This window comes from Eschrichtius robustus, chromosome 16 (assembly GCF_028021215.1).
Source record: "Eschrichtius robustus isolate mEscRob2 chromosome 16, mEscRob2.pri, whole genome shotgun sequence".
Lineage (NCBI taxonomy): Eukaryota > Metazoa > Chordata > Mammalia > Artiodactyla > Eschrichtiidae > Eschrichtius > Eschrichtius robustus.
Genome location: NC_090839.1, coordinates 91221350 through 91240494, shown reverse-complemented (window position 1 = coordinate 91240494; position 19145 = coordinate 91221350). Strand labels below are relative to the sequence as shown.

Genomic DNA, 19145 nt, shown 5'->3' with positions numbered 1-19145 from the left:
GGAAGGGTCTGGACAGAGACCCACCCGGCTACCCCTTCTTTCATCTGACAGGGAAAAGGAAGAGTCACTGCTGTTTGGGGTTTCCCATCACATGAAACCCAGCTTCACGGAAAAAGTACAGACACCCAGGAATCTTGCCACCTGCCACAAACAGCAGGGGACCACTGGCGTTTCGAAGTAGAAAGACTCTTTGAAATGTTCCAGACTGTACCACAGGAAAACCTGGGGCTGAAGGCACCGTGCCTATCACACTTTCTGGGGGTTCCCTTGTCTCCCTCTGATCTAAACCGTGGATTACGGTATTTAAAAAAATCAAGAGACAGGATATCTTAATAGCAGAGAAAAGAGGAAGAAGCAAAAGGATTACAACGAACAAGGGGTGGACCTGGGAAACACTCAAGACTGGCAGAGAGACCTCTAGATTCTCACAGCACTGCTACCCCCAAATAGCCCACGGGTGTCACCTGTCACTCGCCAAACATGCTGCTACTTCAGGACTTATTCTTAGTCAACCAGCTACCATGACACTGTTCCCCAAGTGGCTGAAAGTAACCACCAAGCCATTACAGAGTCGATTCCCTTCCTAGAAGGACAGGGGACTGGGCACAGAAAATGCCCCAAACTGCCTGTCACTATATGTCACTTTGTTTCATGTGGCCTCGAAGAAAGTTACAAAAAGTTACTGTGGCTGCAAATCACCTCCTCTTCCATTTAGCCCCGCCCTCTAGCGCCTCAAAAGCTTCCTTACTAAGCAAGCTCAGAGAAAGAATTTTGAAACCCAATTAAAATAATACTAGCAGAAGCACAGGCAAGTTTCCAAAGGAACACTAACCTGTGGTGTCAGGCCTTTCTGGAAAGTGATTGGCTCATTCTTGTTTTTTTTCTAAAAAGATGTAACCACCACACAGCACAAGCTGCTGTTCGCTTCAGGAATGCAAAGGAGAATTCTGGGCACTACTTTATCCCAGAGCTTCACCAAAGAAGCATTCCAAGCCTGAGAACTTGTAAACCATGGTTCTCCAGCCCTTAAAAAGCACATCCATCGGGTGAGGGGTGGGCAAAGACCACAGGCCGTGCTGACAGTGTGGACCTTGCCTCTGTGAGCTGAGGCAATAAACCCGGAGTAATTCCGAAGCCCCAGACATCACAAAAATCGAGCACAACACGTGGATTTTATGTTAGGAACTAGGCGGGTAATTCCGGCGATTCTTCTTATAGTCAGCACGTTACTCACTTCGCCGCAGGGTAATTTTCCTCTTAAAACCTCACACCCAATTGGTTCTAATGCAGCGGCATACACACACACAACCGTGATGGGTCTCTCCTCTACATCTAAAATTCAGCCTTAGAGTGAGCCTTTTCTAGCAATTCAGCCATCTCCGGTAATGTTACAAAGACTCAATTCTTCTAAACACTACAGAAAAAAGAAACCTCTGTAATTAGCAGGATCACTTGACTTCCAGAAATCAAGAAACACTGTGCCATCAACGTAAACTCCCTCCTCTGAACTGAGTCTCCAGCTCCATCTTCCAAAGCCAAGAGGATGAAGGCATTTTCAAGAAAGCACAAGGCCCTGCCACTTCGAAACAGGAACTAGAAGGAAGTAAAAGACGATTCACAATACAGTGAAATTTTTTTAATATCCAAGTGTGAAGCAAAAAGCATCCGAGGAGAGAACAAACTGTACTCTCCATGTGTGCTGAACATTCATCTGTGGAAAGTCCCCCAAACTTCTGAACAAGCAAATGCCAGGCTCATAATCGGACAAGAGGAAGTTAGGTGAGGACTCGAGCAGAGGTACCAAACTCCCCCGTAACTGTCCAATCCTCTAAGAAAAGACACACTGAACCCATAGGAACAGTAAGTTGTTAAATGCAGCTGCTGGGCTGCAATTTCAAGAGTACAGTTGTGAAAAGCAAAAACTGGTTCCACTTATCCCAGCAGCTCTGTACCTACTGATTTTCCCTGCTCACACGGCATGTTTGGAGGGCACGACGATGATGAAGAGGATGATTAACTAGAGAACAAGCAAAGAGTTGTGCAAAGAACTGGGAGCGGTAAATCCCAAGACTAAGGCCTAAGGCTAAGGCTAAGAACCCTCCTGCCCAGGTTCAAGTTCACAGTCCCTTAACCGGACTTCTACAGGAGCCCCCCACGGCCTTCGCCTCCAGTCTGCCCCCTTCAGCCCATCGTACATGCTACCGCCAGTGGTTTCTGGAAGCACTGGCAATCGGGTCCGCTCCTCTCTCTTTACACACCTCACTGGCCCCTCTGCTTACAGGTGACTCCCAGCTGCTCGGCGTGGCCCGCGTGGTCAACCCCCCACCCCCGCTGTGCCGCCTGCAGACCACGTGCCCGCGGCAGGAGGGTGAGGGGTGGAGACTCACCCAGGCCTCAGCAGCCCTGGACAGCGTCTCCCTGCACGGGACCCCTGTGCTCCGGGAGGCGGCGGGCACTGCCGAGGCCTTGCTCAGGGGCAGCCAGGCCAGAACTGACCTGGCACAGAGGAGGGGCAGAGGCACGAAAAGCGCGGAGAAGCAGCGCAAACCACACGTAAAGCTCCCGCCTCACCCCCAGCCCCGCACTTAGCCAACCGAGTCCCTTATCGTGAAGGCAGTTGGAGTGGGAGAGCTGTTCCCTGCACACCAAAGCCTGCCGACCGGCCGGGGCGGCCTCTCCTGGCGCAGCAGCGCTGCTCGGGCGGCGCGGAGCTCTGCAGCTCCCTGGCGAGGCTCCCCTGCCACCTCCCTCCCAACCGTGGCCCCAGTTCGTTCCTACCTAACCTTGAGAAGATCTCCTCCAAAAAATCTCCCCACTCCTCCTGCCAGGTGGGACTGCCTACCTTCTTCCTTTATGCCTAATGTACCTGGATATTCCTCAGTTATACTTCTTAGCACACTTTATTGCAATTGTTTGCTTGGATATCTGTCTTACCAGCTCTTTGAGGAAACTGCACTTGACCTCGGCAGAGTGCCCGGCACACAGAACAGGCTCCCTGAAAGAGCGCCCACCACACCGCCCGGCAAGGAGGACCACGACGTACAAATTCTCAGTCACTATCAGTGCAGGAGTTACATACACACAGAAGACCACCAGCCCGCCTGCTGCACCATTCCAGAACTAGACCCCAGATTAAAAGGTGTACGTAACCGAAAGCAGATCATGGAAGTACTACCCATGTGCTGTATCATAAGCACATTAGTTAATGATAATTTGCCAGATGTGTTTAACAAGTTCGAAATTCTCTTACTGGAGAAAGGGCATGTAAATAGACCATATTTATGTGACTTATGACAAAAACTTTCCTTTTAGTGTTCTGCTACGTCTTCCTCAAATGTGTTTTGAAAGATAAGGTCTAACATAGCAAGGTTATCTTCCTTTCTTTTTTATGAAGCCAGAGAAGTGCTATCGAATCCTGTGTCTAAATGGCAGTTGACATCAGTGACTACGCAGGAATAGGTGACTTGTCAGAAGGGCAAGGTTTCTCCTTTTCGGGACAGGGAGAGTCCCCTCTGAGGAGGAAAGGCCCTCACAAGGCAGTCACCAGACACTGCCTTTCTTCTTCCCCTTCTTGTTTCTGCCTCTGCCTGGAATGGCAAGGAAAACCAAGGGAGCAGAGGAAACAGGCAGCGTCTAACACTTGGCTGACAGCAGGTCTCACGGCGGCTGGGTCTCCACTGAGAGACCGTCAAAGGCTCTAAGAGTTCTGTCACCTGGGGAGGGAAGGAAGGTAACAAAACTAGTTGCTGAAACATCACCCTGGAAAGGTTTCTGACACTAAGCAAAGGATCCGAAGAGAAAAGTGACCACACCGTGTTAAGACGCTTAGGTTGCAACTGTCTATCTTGACATAAAGACTATTAAGGGCCTATTGTCCATCGAGTTAATAAGATGCTCTATAATTTTTTTAAATAAAAATATAGAACAGTACGAAACATCAGAATAACAGACACTCACATACTTACCCTCCAATAAACAAAATCAGCAGCTTCATATTTGCTTTCGGTCATCGCAGTTCAAAAGCACACAACATGTGAACACTTGTCAGGTAACCACACCCTCACAAAGTCGGGCTGTTTGAAGCATAAGATCAAAACGATGGGATGACGGACCCACCTGGAGCCAACCTCCCCCGGTCACTCGCCAGGTTCAGGTCCAGAGCAAAGGCTCTCTGGAGACAGGCTCATTTTTGGTCTTATTCCCTGCCATGTCCCCAGCATACTGCACAGTGCCTCGCACACAGTAGGTGCCCCATAAATGCTTAACTAATAAGTGACTATAGAAAGAAATAAGCAGACGGGCCTTTTAGGCCCGAGTTCCTCATAGTGACTGCTAAGAAGACAGGGCCCTGGGGACTTCTCTGGTGGCCCAGTGGTTAAGACTCTGCCATTCCACTGTAGGGGGCACGGGTTCAATGCCTGGTCAGGGAACAAAGATTCCTGCATGCCACGGTTAAAAAAAAAAAAAAAAAAAAGATAGGGCCTTGGGAAGCCATGACCTTTTGTGTTTATTTCCCCATCTGTAGCGAGACAAGGGCTCCATGTACCAGCCAGGAGGGCCCTTCCTGCTCCAAAACACTGCACCCAATCGAGGACGGTGAACATAAAAGTCTGACAAAACCACCCCACCACGCTGTTGAACACTACTTGCAAATATTCAGCTCAGGACGTTTATATTTCCTTCTTTGGTAAATTCTCAATTGATAACAGCAACTTCCATCCAAGCTCTGAAGAGACTAGAATCTTCTTCCCTAGACCATGTGAGTTTATTGGGGCAGAGGGGGAAGGGAAGACTTAAACCCCAATTTCACACTTAGATATTGTGTATTCCCTCGCTGTTTCTGATATTCCTGCCCTTTAGAAGATTAAAATTTCCTTTTTATGGCAAATCTGTCTTCTAGTTCATCTGACTCTTTCACTTTAATTTTTAAACTTAACTTGAGAATGAATGTGAAAATGAAAGAGTTATAAAAATGTCATCCTTCAGATCCACCGATGGACAGTAAAATTAGTGGGCAAAAGCTTGAAGAGAAACAGGATATTTGCATAGTTGCAAAGTATCTCCCCCAAATATTTATGTTACAGAGAACAGTAGTAACGTTATAGTGGAGAAACCTGGCAAATACCCTGCTAACCGAGTAACCAAGGCTCACATCGCCAGGAACTGGATGTATCGAGAGCATGTACCCCTGACAGGATGCTCTGGGCAGACACATCACTTCAGTGGCTTTCTTGCCAAAAAACGCATCATCTCATTCTAATGATGAGAAAACACCAGACAAACCCAAATAGGGACATTCTACAGAATGACCGACTGGTGCTCTTTCAACGTGTCACGGTCATGAAAACCCAGGAGAGACCGAGGGGCTGTCACTGACAGCAGACTCAGAAGAAACAAGGACGAAATGCAGGGTGGGGTCCCGAGCCCGATCCTGCCTTGTAAGAAGGGCTTTTAGAGGAAAAGCGGTTAAACCTGAATGAGGTCTACGGGTTAATTGACAGTACCGTACCAACGTCAGTTTCCCGCTTTTGACGAGCGTGCTACGACTGTGTAAGCCGTGAGCATCAGGGGAGATCAGGTGAAGAGCACATGGAAGCTGAACTGAGAGAGGATTATCAGGCAGACTGTGCAGAACCCCGCAAATAAATGAGAAAACTACATGTAACTCATTAGTAAAAAACTGGCAAAAGACAGGACTAGGCATTTCCCAGAAGAGGAAACACATACAGCCAATAAGTCTGGGAAACGTCAATTAAACCCTAAGGAGATACTATAAAAATATAGTGTACTTGGCTCCTTCGGCTAAAAGGAGATTCTTAAAAATTTCTGAAGTCTGATAACACGAAAGACTGGCCAGGATGAGAGCAACAGGAGCTCTGCGCTGCTGGCAGAAGCACAACTGGTATAATCACTCTGGAAAATAACTTGACATATTGTGTCTATTTGGAGGCATATATGCCCTACAACTGGCCAATTCCCCTCCTTGGTATATGTCCTGGAGATGCCTGAACACGTGCATCTGGGGGAGCACAGGAGAGAGCGCAGCAGATTTGTTTGTAATAGCAAAACACGGAAAACGATTCCAAAGTATATGCACGAGAGAATGGACGCATCCGAGTGTGTCCACACAAGAGGATAGCAGACGGCAGCGAACATGAAAGGACCACAGCCACATGCACCGCATGAATAAATTTCAAAATACTGGGTGAAAAATGCAAGTCACGGAAGAATACATACAGGATGAAACCATTTATGTAAAGTTTGAAAATAGGGAAAACTCAAGACTCTTTTTTAAAAATAAATACATAGTATGGCAACACCATAAAGAGAGGCAAGGGACCGGTGACTTAAAACTTGGGAACCTGTTTCTCAGGGGCAAAGGGATGTGAAGGTCAGTGCGATTTCTGGACACCCCGGGGGGTGCATTTATATCAGCCGGGCACATCTATTCAAGTTATAGGAGAAATATGATACTCACCTTCATATGCAGTTAATGTTGAAGGATACTCAGGAAAAAACCAGAATGCAAATAGGCTAAACACCCCAAATTTTCTGTTTAAAGACTCATATCCTAAATGAAGCTAAGTGACAAAGATGATTAGGCTTTGTGAAACTTTCAGACCTTAAAATAAAAGGAAAGAATCCTCAGGGAACAACTTGGAAGGGTTCAGATTAGCTTCCCAGGCATAGATCTGAAAACATTCATGATTTGCCAGGCAGGACCCATACTTCACAGCTGGAAAGTTCTCTTAAGGACGCATTAATTTCCTGCTATGAACAAGATCTAGAAAATGTGAGCTCCTTGAGTTACACCAATCTTGACTATTTTAAGAATCCTTCATATTCCTTGAACAGAAACATTTATCTAGCCTGAGTGAATTAATTTCGTTCCCCTCAAACCATTTAGATAGCTTAATTAGCCTCTGTTATGTGTTTCCGTTCTTAAATATCAGGGTTTAGAGCAATTTACAGCTTGCCTGTAGTTTTACAGTTTTTAAAGGAAATTCTATCAAAGGTCAAGAACACAGTCGTGTAGTACAGACAGAGGGCTCACTCACCAGCTGAAACTCGCTCCTCCGGCTGAAAGCTTCCCTGATGCCAGAATCCCTCCAGAGCGCGCTCAGAGCAGGTACGTACAGCTGAAAGGTGGCAGGCTCCACGGGCAGCCCTGCTTTGTTCTCAAAGGCCATGAGGAACATCCCGTGCTTCTCATTTTCAGAATACTGCCAAGGAATACCAAGCTTGTCTCGTGCATCAACCAGAACCCTTGAGCCCTAGGAAAGAAAAGAAATCAAAAGGATTTCATTGTGCTGCAAAGGCTAAATCACAACAGAGAACCTCGATGTGGGCATTAATCGTCATACAGCAGGAAACTCACAAGCTGCAACCAGGATTTGTCTCTTGGTTTGTTTTGTCCTGGCATGAATGTCTTGCTCCCAGGAATGTAACTATTAAGACAGACGGACACACAGATCACATCACAGGCCTGCCCTTTGCTGTCACTCATTTGAAAAGGTCCCGGAAGGCAGAAAATTGAATGGGGAAGAAGCAGCAACAAACCCAGCAAAGTGACATTTGAAAACGAAGCGTGAACCACGTCAGTGAAAGAGACAGTGTTTTAAGACAACTACAACGGTAGTACTACAGCTGCCGTCGTCACTGAAGTCTGGCAGCTCCTCCACACCAGAGGATACACTGCTCATCCCACTTAAAAGGAGTGGGGAACGCAAACACACAGGCAGTCACGAGGCGGGAGGAGACCGAAATGGACACAAGGCAAGCGGCCCGCCCACTGGAAACAGGAGCTGGGGGATCACGTTCTAGATTTGTGATGATGAGAAACTGTTTTTCATTGATTTGCTTATTTCCCCACTGTTAAAAATAAAGTTAGGATTTTCTGCCTTTTCCTTACCTCACTGACAGGGTCAAGGGGGCAGAGAAACAGCCTAAACTAAAATAGTATTAGGGAAAGTGGCCAAATTGTGGAAAACACTGTCGTGGTGAAAACTGCCTCCCTGGGCAGGAAGGAAGTAGGTCTAGCCCATCTTTCTCAGGTTAGTGCTTCAAAGTTAGCAACACAGCATCTAAGGAAGTTTCTGAGTTCTTCTGACGGGACCCCCTCAGTACTCCCTGGCAGCGTCAGTACTGGATGAGCCAGAGCAGAAGGGGCCCTCCCTACCTGGAAAGGCCTTGGCTGGCTCCGAGTGGTCTGGGGGACCTGGAACGATGGACAGCAGTACCCTGTCCCCTAGCACAGAGAACGGCAGGACATCACTGCCCAGCTGGCACTTACTTTTTTTAAAACAAAGAACAGCCTTGTTGGAGTATAAGTCACATAACATACAATCCCCCATTGACACTGTGCAGCTCGATGGTTTACCCCAAACCAGGGCAAAGGAGACGAGTCCATGCTGCCTGCCTCTGCTGTAGCACCTGCCTTGAACCACCAAGGTGAGTGGTAATGGTGACCAGAAACTAGCTACAGTCTCCCCTCCAGACCCAGGGACCCGCACTGCCTGGTTAGAGATGTTCCTGTGAGCTCCCTCCTCGGGGTCCTTGCCCATCTGCCACTGGTGACCATGGCCAGTCCTCTGATCCACAAACTTGTTTAATGCTTCCCTGGGGCGAAGCCCTGACATAGGCACTGTGGGAAAACAAAATGCTTATGAAGCAATGTCCGAGCTCTGGACACTCAGAATCCGGCTAGGGAGACAGATATGTGGATTTAAAAAATTAACACCAACTAATAATAAAAACTCTCAGAAAACTAGGAATAGAGAACTTCTTCAACTTCATAAAAACATTGGCAAAAACTCTACAGCTAACACCAAAATCAGTGGTGAAAGACTGAACGCTTCCCTCTAAGAATGAGAACAAGACAAGGATGCCCACTTTTATTACTGCTATTCAGCATGGTTCTAGCCAGTGTGGTAAGGTGAAGGAAAGAAATATAAGGTACATGGATTAGAGAGAAAAAAAATAAAACTAAGCCTATTTACAGATGAAATGATGGTCTACGTAGACAATCCCAAGGAATATACCAAAGAAACTCCTAGAATTCAAGTTAATTCAGCAAGGATAGAGGATGTAGGATATAAAAATCAACCTACAAAAGTCACCTGTCTTTCTGTATACTAGCAATTAACATACGGAAATTGAAATTTAAAATGCAATACTATTAATAATCACACAAAAATGAAACACTTAGGTATAAATCTAACAAAACATGTACAGGACTTGTATGCTGAAAACTATAAAATGTGTTGATGAAAGAAATGTGTTGATGAAAGAAATCAAAGATCTAATAAATGGAGGGACATACCATGTTCATGGATTGGAAGCATCAACATAATTACGATATCAATTCTCTCCAAATTGATACACAGGCCTAACAATTTCTAAAAAATCCCAGCAAAATCTTTTATGGATATAGATATAACTATTCTAAAATTTATATGGAAAGGCACTAGATCAACTAAAACATTTGTGAAAAAGAAAAATTAAGGGGGAGGAATCCAATTTCCAGATTTATTACATAGCTACAGTAAGCACGACTATGCAGTATTGGTGAAGGACTAGACACATAGATCAATGGAACATAACAGAAAACCCAGAGATGGTCCCACATAAGTATGGTCAATTGACTTTTTTAAAGATCCAAAAGCAATTAAATAAAGAGTAGCCTTTTCAATAAATGATGTTGGAGGAATTGGATGTCCATAAGCAAAGGAAAAAAAAAAACAAAAACCTTGACCTAAACCTCACACTTTATACAAAATTGACTCAAAACGTAAAACTATTGCATAGGAGAAAAACTTCAGGACCTACAACTTGGCGAACAGTCCTTAGACATGACACAAAATGCATGGTTCATAAAAGAAAAATATCGATAAACTGGACTTCATCAAAATTAAAGCTTTTGCTCTGCAAAAGACTCTCTTAAGAAAATGAAAAGACAAGCTAGGGACTGGTAGAAAATATCTGCCAACCACATATCTGACAGAGGACTCATATTTAGAATATACAAAGAATGCTCAAAACTCAATAGTTAAAAAAACAAACAATCCAGTTGGAAAGTGGACAAAGACATGAAGAGTTGTTTTCACCAGAGAGCACACACACAGCAAGTAAGCAGATGAAAAACAGGATGTCCAAGTTCACTGGCCATCAGGGAAAAGCAGACTAAGACTTTGATGAGACATCACTACACGTCTATTAAAACAGCTAAAACAAAAAGCAGTGACAACACCAAATGCAGAGATATGTGATCTCTAATACACTGCTGGTGCAGATGTAAAATGGGACAACCACTCTAGAAAATAGTTTTTCAGTTTCTTAAAAAAATTCAGCATACGCTTAACATACAACCCAGCAACCTCACTCCTGGGCATTTATCCCAGAGAAATGAAAATTTATGTCCACACAAAAACCTGTGCAGGAATGTTCACAGCAGCTTTATTCACAATGGCCACAAACTAGAAACAACCCAGATGTACTTCAATAAACAAATGGTTCAACTGTGGTACCTCTGTACCATGGAATACTATTCAGCAACGAAAAGGAATGAACTACTAAAGCACAAACTTAGATGGATCTCAAAGGTCACATACTACGTGATTCCATTTATATAATATGCTTGAAGTGAAAAAATCATAGGGGTGGAAAACAAAATTAGTGGCTGCTAGGGATTAGAGCTGGTAGAGGAAAGAGGGTGAGTGTGACTCAAGAGGGGAGGGGGATCTCTGTGGTGACAGGGCAGTTCTGTATCTTGATAAGCAGCGCTGGTTACACAAAACTACACAGGTGATAGTAAGTCTCAGAATCCCACACATACGTTGTACCAATGTCAGTCTCCTGGTTTTGATATTGCACTATAGATACATAAAATGTAACCACTAGGGGAAATTTCCTGTGAACCTATAATTATTTCAAAATAAAAGCAAAATAAAAAAGTTAACTAGCAATTACAGCGATATATGTTCCAATTACATGGTGTGGAAAGGGAAGGTTACTAGAGGCCGAAGGAAGAGAGACTGGTAGGAAGAGGTGAGGCTCAGGAAACCCTAAGCGCCGAATAATTTCAACAAGTGGCAACAGTAGATCAGTACCTACCTAGAGGGGAGACAGGGCTCAAATCAATCCTCAGCTCTCCTTCCTCCCTGTCCCCTCCTCCACCCATTCCTGCACTCTCTCTGGCGACATCACCCCGACTCCCCCCGCCCCAGAGGACAATAGTGAAAATGTTCGAGAACCATGGAGACAAAGATGCTTCACATTCTCCACATTACGCGCAACAGCAAGCATCCGAGCACAGAGAAGGGAGAAGCGAGCACAGAGAAGGGAGAAGCGATTTCTCTGGTGAGCTTCTAGGCAAAGGGTCACAGCACCTTTGTGTGAATCAGAGGAAGGTTCCCGCCGGCTCGGCAAGGAGCTGGGTCAGGACTTCAGCCCCACCTGCCCCAGAGTCAGGCAGCCAACACACCTACCATTCATGATGGCCCTGCCCGCACGACTCAAATGCAGCACCTCCGACCTGACACAAGAGCTATCTTTCCAGTGCTCTGTCTACGAGTTAAAAAGTTTACTTCCCAAGGAGCACACACAGCCCCACTCACGGGTTAAAGCGAGTCTCTACTCCCTCGGGAATTGATGTCGGAGGCAAAGGCAGGGAACCAAACAGGCCTTTAGAAGCCTGAGCCGTCGTTTACCAAGACTGCTTTCAATGCTGCACAGACCAGGCCTGCCCTAATTACTGGGGTGAACATAGGTTTGGCTTAAAAAAGCCCGGTGTATCCAAAAGCAGCCTGTGTTCCCACTGCACACTGCCACCCAGGCAAGCTGAAACTGGTCCAAATTAACTTCACCCAAACACGAAGAAAAGGCTCCTTATTTCTCTTTTTAGAAATTCAGGGAAATTGGCAAAACTGCTGACCAACTTTGAATTCTACCAGTGAGCCATGGTCCATTTTCTATATCTTACTCACTTCATTTGGAGGGAAAGGGCATCAAGAAAAAAAGACATCTCTCTTTTGCCCTTATTTTAAATTATTCTAGTCAAAAACTACTCTCTGTTAACTTTCTTCTGAATCTCAAAGCTGAGCTCTACAGAACTTTTCTACTCTGGGACATCTGCTTAAAATCGGAGTCCACTTTATCCTCCTTTTTAGCGGCAGCTTAACGTCTTTGGAAATGTTACATTCATTGTATTTTGCAGAAATGACAGTTATATATATCCCCGTCATGATATAGAGTTGCTAAGTCTTAAAAAATACTAATACAGGGCTTCCCTGGTGGCGCAGTGGTTGAGAATCTGCCTGCCAACGCAGGGGACACGGGTTCGAGCCCTGGTCTGGGAAGATCCCACATGCCGTGGAGCAACTAAGCCCGTGCGCCACAACTACTGAGCCTGCGCGTCTGGAGCCTGTGCTCCGCCACAAGAGAGGCCGCGACAGTGAGAGGCCCGCGTACCGCACTGAAGAGTGGCCCCCGCTTGCCGCAACTAGAGAAAGCCCTCACACTGAAACGAAGACCCAACACAGCCAAAAATAAATAAATTAAAAAGCAAGTTAAAAAAAAAAACAACTAATACAGCAGGCATAAAAAGCCTATTTAAAAAGCCCTTCTTTCAGTAACAGTGTTACTGAAGTATTAATTTTTTCAATAACCATACACTTATTCAGTTGCCCAAATATAAACAGTTGAAGTATTAAGCAGATTGATGACTTCATCTCAATACTATGTAACACTTTAAACTGTTCAAAGAACACATTTTTTTGAATTTTATTTTTTTTTCATACAGTAGGTTCTTATTAGTTATCTACTTTATACATATTGGTGTATATATGTCAATCCCGATCTCCCAATTCATCCCACCACCTCCACCCCCCCGCCACTTTCCCCCCTTGGTGTCCATACGTTTGTTCTCTACATCTGTGTCTCTATTTCTGCCCTGCAAACTGGTTCATCTATACCATTTTTCTAGGTTCCACATATATGCGTTAATATACGATACTTGTTTATCTCCTTCTGACTTACTTCACTCTGTATGACAGTCTCCAGATCCATCCACGTGTCTACAAATGACCCAATTTCGTTGCTTTTTATGGCTGAGTAATATTCTATTGTATATATGTACCACATCTTCTTACTCCATTCATCTGTTGATGGGCATTTAGGTTCCTGCCATGACCTGGCTATTGTAAATAGTGCTGCAATGAACATTGGGGTGCATGTGTCTTTTTGAATTACGGTTTCCTCTCGGTACATGCCCAGTAGTGGGACTGCTGGGTCATATGGTAATTCTATTTTTAGTTTTTTAAGGAACCTCAATACTGTTCTCCATTGGCTGTATCAATTTACATCCCCACCAACATTCCAAGAGGGTTCCCTTTTCTCCACACCCCCTCCAGCATTTGTTGTTTGTAGATTTTCTGATGATGCCCATTCTAACTGGTGTGAGGTGATAACTCATTGTAGTTTTGATTTGCATTTCTCTAATAATTAGTGACGTTAAGCAGCTTTTCATGTGCTTCTTGGCCATCTGTATGTCTTCTTTGGAGAAATGTCTATTTAGGTCTTCTGCCCATTTTTTGATTGGGTTGTCTGTTTTTTTAATATTGAGCTGCGTGAGCTGTTTATATATTTTGGAGATTAATCCTTTGTCCGTTGATTTGTTTGCAAATATTTCCTCCCATTCTGAGGGTTGTCTTTTCATCTTGTTTGTAGTTTCCTTTGCTGTGCAAAAGCTTTTAAGTTTCATTATGTCCCATTTGTTTATTTTTGTTTTTATTTCCATTACTCTAGGAAGTGGATCAAAAAAGATCTTGCTGCGATTTATGTCAAAGAGTGTTCTTCCTATGTTTTCCTCTAAGATTTTATAGTGTCCGGTCTTACATTTAGGTCTCTAATCCATTTTGAGTTTATTTTTGTGTATGGTGTTAGGAAGTGTTCTAATTTCATTCTTTTACATGTAGCTGTTCAGTTTTCCCAGCACCACTTATTAAAGAGACTGTCTTTTCTCCATTGTATATCCTTGCCTCCTTTGTCATAGATTAGTTGACCATAGGTGCGTGGGTTTATCTCTGGGCTTTCTATCCTGTTCCATTGATCTATATTTCTGTTTTTGTGCCAGTACCATACTGTCTTGATTACTGTAGCTTTGTAGTATAGTCTGAAGTCAGGGAGTCTGATTCCTCCAGCTCCATTTTTTTCCCCTCAAGACTGCTTTGGCTATTCGGGGTCTTTTGTGTCGCCGTACAAATTTTAAGATTTCTTGTTCTAGTTTTGTAAAAAATGCCACTGGTAATTTGATAGGGATTGCATTGAATCTGTAGATTGCTTTGGGTAGTATAGACATTTTCACAACATTGATTCTTCCAAGAACATGGTATATCTCTCCATCTGTTTGTGTCATCTTTGATTTCTTTCATCAGTGTCTTATAGTTTTATGAGTACAGGTCTTTTACCTCCTTAGGTAGGTTTATTCCTAGGTATTTTATTCTTTTTGTTGCAGTGGTGAATGGGATTGTTTCCTTAACTTCTCTTTCTGATCTTTCGTTGTTAGTGTATAGGATGCAAGAGATTTCTGTGCATTAATTTTGTATCCTGCAACTTTACCAAATTCATTGATTAGCTCTAGTAGTTTTCTGGTGGCATCTTTAGGATTCTCTATGTATAGTATCATGTCATCTGCAGACAGTGACAGTTTTACTTCTTCTTTTCCAATTTGTATTCCTTTTATTTCTTTTTCTTCTCTGATTGCTGTGGCTAGGACTTCCAAAACTATGTTGAATAATAGTGGCAAAAGTGGACATCCTTGTCTTGTTCCTGATCTTAGAGGAAATGCTTTCAGTTTTTCACCATTGAGAATGATGTTTGCTGTGGGTTTGTAGTATATGGCCTTTATTATGGTGAGGTAGGTTCCCTCTATACCCACTTTCTGGAGAGTTTTTATCATAAATGGGTGTTGAATTTTGTCAAAAGCTCTTTCTGCATCTATTGAGACGATCATATGGTTTTTATTCTTCAATTTGTTAATATGGTGTATCACACTGATTGATTTGCGTATATAGAAGAATCCTTGCATCCCTGGGATAAATTCCACTTGATCATGGTGTATGATCCTTTTAATGTGTTGTTGCATTCTGTTTGCTAGTATTTTGTTGAGGATTTTTGCATCTATATTCACCAGTGATATTGGTCTGTAATTTTCTTTCTTTGTAGTGTCTTTGTCTGGTTTTGGTATCAGGGTGATGGTGGCCTCATAGAATGAGTTTGGGAGTGTTCCTTCCTCTGCAATTTTTTGGAAGAGTGTGAGAAGGATGGGTGTTAGCTCTTCTCTAAATGTTTGATAGAATTCACCTGTGAAGCCATCTGGTCCTGGACTTCTGTTTGTTGGAAGATTTTTAATCACAGTTTCAATTTCATTACTTGTGATTGGTCTGTTCATATTTTCTGTTTCTTCCTGGTTCAGTCTTGGAAGGTTATACCTTTCTAAGAATTTGTCCATTTCTTCCAGGTTGTCCATTTTATTGGCATAGAGTTGCCTGTAGTAGTCTCTTAGGATGCTTTGTATTTCTGCAGTGTCCATTGTAACTTCTCCTTTTCATTTCTAATTTTATTGATTTGAGTCCTCTCCCTCTTTTTCTTGATGAGTCTGGCTACATGTTTATCAATTTTGTTTATCTTCTCAAAGAACCAGTTTTTAGTTTTATTGATCTTTGCTATTGTTTTCTTTGTTTCTATTTCATCTATTTCTGCTCTGATCTTTATTATTTCTTTTCTTCTACTAACTTTAGGTTTTTTTGGTTCTCCTCTCTCTAGTTCCTTTAGGTGTAAGGTTAGATTATTTGAGATTTTTCTTGTTTCTTGAGGTAGGCTTGTATAGCTATAAACTTCCCTCTTAGAACTGCTTTTGGTGCATCCCATAGGTTTTGGATCGTCATGTTTTCGTTGTAATTTGTCTCAGGTATTTTTCATTTCCTCTTTACTTAGTGATCTCTTGGTTATTTAGTAACACATTGTTTAGTCTCCGTGTTTATGTTTTTTACGTTTTTTTCCCCCAGTAATCGATTTCTAATGTCACAGCATTGTGGTCGGAAAAGAGGCTTGATATGATTTCAATTTTCTTAAATTTACCTAGGCTTGATTTGTGACCCAAGATGTGATCTATCCCGGAGAATGTTCCGTGTGCACTTGAGATGAAAGTGTAATCTGCTGTTTTGGGATGGAATGTCCTATAAATATGAATTAAATCTATCTGGTCTATTGTGTCATTTAAAGCTTCTGTTTCCTTATTAATTTTCTGTCTGGATGATCTGTCCATTGGTGTAAGTGAGGTGCTAAAGTCCCCCACTATTATTGTGTTACTGTAGATTTCCTCTTTCATAGCTGTTAGCAGTTGCCTTATGTGTTGATGTGCTCCTATGTTGAGTGCATATATGTTTATAATTGTTACATCTTCTTCTTAGATTGATCCCTTGATCGTTATGTAGTGTCCTTCCTTGTCTCTTGTAACATTCTTTATTTTAAAGTCTATTTTATCTGATATGTGTATGCTACTCCAGCTTTCTTTTGATTTCCGTTTGCATGGAGTATCTTTTTCCATACCCCACTTTCAGTCTGTATGTGTCCCTAGGTCTGAAGTGGGTCTGTTGTAGACAGCATATATATGGGTCTTGTTTTTGTATCCATTCAGCGAGCCTTTGTCTTTTGGTTGGAGCATTTAATCCATTCATGTTTAAGGTAATTATTGATACGTATGCTCCTATTACCATTTTCTTAATTGTTATGCGTTTGTTTTTGTAGGTCCTTTTCTTCTCTTGTGTTTCCCACTTAGAGAAGTTCCTTTAGCATTTATTGTAGAGCTGGTTTGGTGGTGCTGAATTCTCTTAGCTTTTGCTTGTCTGTAAAGCTTTTGATTTCTCCGTCGAATCTGAATGAGATCCTTGCTGGGTAGAGTAATCTTGGTTGTACATTCTTCCCTTGCATCACTTTAAATATATCGTGCCACTCCCTTCTGGCTTGTAGTTTCTGCTGAGAAATCAGCTGTTAACCTTATGGGAGTATCCCTTGTATGTTATTTGTCGTTTTTCCCTTGTTGCTTTCAATAATTTTTCTTTGTCTTTCATTTTTGCCAATTTGATTACTCTGTGTCTCGGCATGTTTCTCCTTGGGTTTCTCCTGCCTGGGACTCTGCGCTTCCTGGACTTGGGTGGCTATTTCCTTTCTCATGTTAGGGAAGTTTTCGACTATAATCTCTTCAAATATTTTCTCAGGTCCTTTCTCTCTTCTCCTTCTGGGACCCCTATAATGCGAATGCTGTTGCGTTTAATGTTGTCCCAAAGGTCTCTTAGGCTGTCTTCATTTCTTTTCATTCTTTTTTCTTTAGTCTGTTCCGCGGCAGTGAATTCCACCATTCTGTCTTCCAGGTCACTTACCCGTTCTTCTGCTTCAGTTATTCTGCTATTGATTCCTTCTAGTGTAGTTTTCATTTCAGTTATTGTAGTGTTCATCTCTGTCTGTTTGTTCTTTAATTCTTCTAGGTCTTTCTTAATCATTTCTCGCATCTTCTCGATCTTTGCCTCCATTCTTTTTCCGAGGTCCTGGATCATCTTCACTATCATTATTCTGAATTCTTTTTCTGGAAGGTTGCCTATCTCCACTTCATTTAGTTGCTTTTCTGGGGTTTTATGTTGTTCCTTCATCTGGTACAAAGTCCTCTGCCTTTTCATTTTGTCTATCTTTCTGTGAATGTGGTTTTCCTTTCACAGGCGGCAGAATTGTAGTTCTTCTTGCTTCTGCTCAAAGAACACATTTTTAAGACAACTTATAAATCCAGCAATTTAAACTTTTTAGTCAAAGAATAGCTTCCCTGTCTGCTGGGGATGTAGATTTGCGGGTGCGTGTGTGTGTGTGTGTGTGTGTGTGTTCGGGTTTACTGGATGAAGACCAAAAACTGCAAATCCTGTTAACTCGTTTCAAAATAGATTTTGTTAGTTTAGCCCCTAATCAAACCAAATCTTTTTAGATTAGTCATTCCTTACTAAAATCTTCCCACAATAAATACTAAAGCTAAGAAAGATGTAAAATGCTAGTAGATCAAATGAGCTTTCTCTACAGAATGAAAGTTACATGAAGAAAATGTTAAGGTTTTGCATGTTCACCCACTTAGATAACAGCATATGTACTTGGAAAGCTCTGTTTTTGTTTTTTTTTTAAACCCACTAGGCTGAGTTGTTTGCCTTTGGCCAGCATCCAAATAAAAGAAATGCTGCCAGAAATGTAAACAGGATACATTTCTTTAAGTTAATGAGTCCAGCAAGCAAAGGCAGACGGCTCCTCTTAGTTTCTCTCTGAGGCTGGAGTGGAGGCTACCTTCTAATTTAGAGGTCGGAGAAAAAGCGAGGAAGGGGATGCAGCAAGCAGCAAACCAGTCACCAGAGCGCCATCATTTCTACGACACAGAGCTGGATGGCCTCCCGGGCCAGGGTCCTGTCCCCACTACACCTCCTCCTCCTGTGAGCTTTGGGAACAAATGCATTGTTCTCATAGAACAGACTGTCCCTCACCACGCCCCCTCTCCAGGAAAGCCACCTACAGAGCTCTCCCTGCAGCCAGACTGAAGGCTGCCTGGCAAAGAAAAGTGCCAGGGAATGGGGGAAAGGCCAAAGAGGTGCTCGATGTGGCGCCTGCTCCGAGAGCTTCCAATACCATCACAGGAGTGGGGCAGAGCAGCGGAAGCACAGGCCAGAGGTAAACACCACCATCGGGTAGATGAAAGGTCTTGGGACAGTCGGAAATGTTACATCAGTGAGAGGAGCAGGTTAAAGCCAGACTGTGGCGAGCTAAGAAGTCTGGAATTTACTCTGCTTATAAGAAGCAGGGAGCAATCAAGGCTCTGGGAAGGAGCAGGACAAGGTCAGGGAAGGAGCAACTGCAGGTGGGGAGGGCGCTCAGAAGGGACGCCGAGGCTCTCACGTACGGAGATGACGCACAGGGAGATCTAAAAGCGGAGAGCACGGGATGGCTCGGGAGGGGTGAGATTTGGGTGAGTTTATGACAAATTAAATTTAACAGGACAATGGGAAATCCAAGGCAAAATTTTCAGGAAATAGATGGAAATGCAAGAAAAATTCTAGGTGTAG

The 19145-nt window shown here is 43.2% G+C and overlaps 1 protein-coding gene across 1 annotated transcript in view; it reads right to left on the bottom strand.

Annotated features, from left to right (window-relative positions):
* Positions 1 to 19145, bottom strand: part of GNA12 (G protein subunit alpha 12) — a 117201-nt gene that overhangs the window by 59405 nt on the left and 38651 nt on the right. The window contains exon 2 of the mRNA XM_068565516.1: positions 7059 to 7274. Coding sequence (XP_068421617.1) covers positions 7059 to 7274 — 216 coding nt within the window. The remainder of the gene's footprint in view (positions 1 to 7058; positions 7275 to 19145) is intronic.